Source organism: Plecotus auritus (genome assembly GCF_963455305.1).
Source record: "Plecotus auritus genome assembly, chromosome: 14".
Lineage (NCBI taxonomy): Eukaryota > Metazoa > Chordata > Mammalia > Chiroptera > Vespertilionidae > Plecotus > Plecotus auritus.
This window is the reverse complement of record NC_137780.1, coordinates 7,247,916-7,251,342: the sequence shown is the minus strand read 5'-3', so window position 1 is coordinate 7,251,342 and position 3,427 is coordinate 7,247,916. Positions and strand designations below refer to the sequence as shown.

Below are 3,427 nucleotides of genomic sequence, written 5' to 3'. Positions count from 1 at the left end.
GGACCTCTCAGGACTCCTCGCCCCACCCCTGCCCGCCACTGCGCCTGGGCCCTTCCCCCCACTTCCATCCTGGAGGCGATGGCTTCACCGGATTCTCTCGGAAGCCTGCTATTGTAAGGTGTGCAGATGGGAGATCAAATTCGTGCTTAAGCCTGGCCGGTGTGGCTCAGTGGTTGAGCGGTGAACCTATGAACCTGGAGGTCACAGTTGGATTCCCCATCAGGGCACATGCCCAGGTGGCAGGCTCCATCCCCAGTGTGGGGCGTGCAGGAGGCAGCCGATCCATGATTCTCTCTCATCATTGATATTTCTCTCCCTCTCTGAAATCAATAAAAATATATATATTTAAAAATATTTCCTGCCTAAAATAATGGTGTTAGTTCACTAGGAACCCTCAGCTTTAAGGGTCACCCTGATTTCCTATAGCCCCCTTGTCCCCTGAGTCCACCCCCCCCCAGTCTCCTTTCCCCCACTCTCCGACACCCCCCCAGGTGTAGGGTCCTAGGGGGCCCGGGAGGGGGGTGGCCATGGTCTAAGGCTGGGGGACTCGGCGGTGCCAGGGGCATTGTGAAGTGGCCTGAGCGTCATAAGCGCCCCCACCCCCAGGGATCGCAGGGCAGCGCGGGGCCCGGCAGCGCCCCCTGGAGGCTCCGGGGTCCAGGTGCAGACGCCGGGAGGGTGCGCCCACGAGGAGCATGGAGGACTTCGGCCACTTCTCGGCGCGGCCTCACCCGGACCTCGGAGAGCGCGCGTCCTCGGCGCGGCTGCGCAGGTCCCGGCCCCACACCCGGCCGGCTCGGGGCTGCTGGGCCGGGACTCCCGGAGAGGGGAGCGAGGCCGCGGCTCCCTGGCCTCCCCGCCACCAATCCCCCGACTCCCCGCGGGAAAGCCGCAGCCTGAGCGACGTGGCTCAGAGGCCCCCCGACAGCGCCAGGAAGCACAGGCCCCGCAGCTGGCGCCCGAGAGATGCCTGGGGGGAGCCCAGGATCCAGCCCCAAGCGCGGGGCAGCCAGCACAGCCCGGCCTGGCCGCTCCAGTTCCAGCTGTCACCCCAACAGCCCCTGCGCTGCCAGCACTACCCCCCAGCCCAGGGAGACTCGCCCCCACCGTACCCCGAGGGCGCTTACACCCCCCTAAGTGGGATGTTCGGGGCAGAAGAGGGGCAGAGTGGGGACCTGTGGGCGGTGCCGGTCTGCGGAGGTCTAGACCGCTGGTCCCTGTCCTCGCTCCCCTCCGAGAAGTCCTCGGCGCCCTCCCAGGAGTTCAGGACGCTGTCCGCCTGCGCGTACGCCCCCAAGAGGGACAGTGCGGACCGGCTGGCGTCCTTCGCCAGCCAATCCCTCCAGCCCGCGCTCTCCGGCAAGGAGACGAAGAGCCAGCACACCCAGATCCTCAAGAACAAGCTGGAAGAGGCGGTGGTGTCGTCCAGGGACCAGAAGATCGTGGCCCTGGTGCTGACCCGGCTCAAGAAGGCGCAGAGGATGCGGGAGCTGCAGCAGCAGGCGGCGGCGGCCTGGGAGGAGCTCAAGCGCTCGGACCACAAGGTCCAGGTGACCCTGGAGCGGGAGCGCAAGCTGCTCCTGCAGCAGAACCGGGCCCAGTGGCAGCGGGAGAAGGAGCAGCGCAAGACTCGCCTGGGCCGGGAGCCGCGTGCCCCGAGGGGGCGCGACAGCCAGGCCAAGCACGCGGTCCAGCAGGACACCCTGTGGACGGCGCCGCCCGAGGACCAGGACACGCAGCGCCGGGACCGGCCGGAGCTGGCCCGCCCGGAGGCCGCCAAGCCCAGGAGGCCGGGCCCGGTGCCGCGCCTGCGGGAGCGGGAGCTGGAGCGGGAGCTGGAGCAGGAGCTGGAGCTGGAGCAGGAGCTGGAGAAGACGCTGTCAGAGCAGCGGAAGCAGACCAGCCTGGAGCAGCCAGGGAGGCTGGAGCCGACGTGTCCCAAGAAGCAGCCGCCCCCCACCGAGGGCCAGAAGAAGGTGCGCGAGGCCAACCTCAGCTCCCTGGTCAATTTCCAGGCCCGGAAGGTGCTCATGGACTGCCAGGTCAAGGCCGAGGAGCTGCTCCGCAGGCTGTCGCTGGAGCAGAGCTCCCAGCGGGCGCAGGAGCTGCACAAGGGCCTGGTGAAGGAGCGGCACCGGGAGCTGCGGGACCGGGCCCGCCGCGAGGAGGAGCAGTACCAGCAGGTGCGGCTGCGCGCCGACGAGCTGGAGGAGCAGCGGCGGGTGCGCAAGCGGCTGCTGGTGAGGCTGGCGGAGCAGAAGATCCAGCAGGCCCGCAGCAGCGCGCACCGCAGCCTCAGCGACAAGGCGCAGCACGTCCGCGAGCTCAACCTCCTGCGGGAGAAGAACCACCACATCCTGAAGCTGAAAGCCGAGAAGGAGGAGAAGTGCCACATCGAGGGCATCAAGGAAGCCATCCGGAAGAAGGAGCAGAGGATGGAGCAGCTCTCCCAGGAGAAGGAGGCCGCCTCCGCCGCCTCCGAGGGATTCCAAAAGGCCTCCAGGGCCTGCAGGCGGGACTGCGGGAAGGCGCCTGCCAGCGGCTCCTCCTACGACCGCGTGGACGACGGCGAGGCCCAGCTCCGAGGCGGCTACTGAGAACCGGCAGGAGATGTGGCGATGTGATTCCTTTTATAACCTGACTATACGTGTGAGCATTGGTTTTAAGAAAATGTATAAAATAGCTGCAATTTCCTCTCATGAACTAGTCCATTGATTCGTTTGGATAAGCCGAGAAACTTGGGGATAGAAGTTGGGGGATGTTAAGGACATGACTTGGCCTTTGTAAGTGTCTGTTTGAATAGAATGTAGTCCTGGAGCTCTCAAGTCATCTTAGAAGCCTATACGCCAGGCACGTCTTGGAGGAACCGGAGAAAAATCTATATACAGTAGGAGAAATACTTGTGTCAGGTTGGGCACGGGTGACGTGTGAACTAGCAGTCATAAGAGATCCCTGAGGGAGGAAATAAATGTGGGTAGCAGATTTGGGAGCCCTGCGTACTGCATCCCCTTAGGAGTTTATAACGCACATGAACATGTTAAAGGCTCTGAAAAGGCCTGCAGTAAAGAGACTAATTTAAGCTAGTGTGTTTTTTGTTTTTTTTACAATTCCTGGAAACTTTTTCTTTCTTTCTTTCTTTCTTTTTTTCTTCTCAAATCCATGAAATTGGTGTTCTGTGAAATGTTTTTGGAAACAGCTATCTCTAGCTCCTCCCGGATTATGAGCTTCTTTGGTCTGCCTTCCCTGGATGGACAGGAAATGTTTGCAATTCCTTTAGCACTCCTGCTCCGTGGCTCCTTCACAGCCCCATGATCCGAGAGCTCCCTGCAATCTTCTGTTCTGATTTTTCCCCCCCTTTTGGTCAGTTCTATCTGGTCTTTTGGAACAAAAATCTATTGGAGCCCTTATATTTCCCCCCCCCCTTTCT

At 62.1% G+C, this 3,427-nt stretch overlaps 1 protein-coding gene across 1 annotated transcript; it reads left to right on the top strand.

The window, feature by feature from the left end:
- Positions 1 to 695: 695 nt before the first annotated feature.
- CCDC185 (coiled-coil domain containing 185) lies at positions 696 to 2,970 on the top strand (the record flags this gene model as incomplete). Its single annotated transcript, XM_080651103.1, has 1 exon — positions 696 to 2,970. The coding sequence occupies one exon, from the start codon at positions 696 to 698 to the stop codon at positions 2,595 to 2,597; it is 1,902 nt and encodes a 633-aa protein (XP_080507229.1). The 3' UTR covers positions 2,598 to 2,970.
- Positions 2,971 to 3,427: the final 457 nt, after the last annotated feature.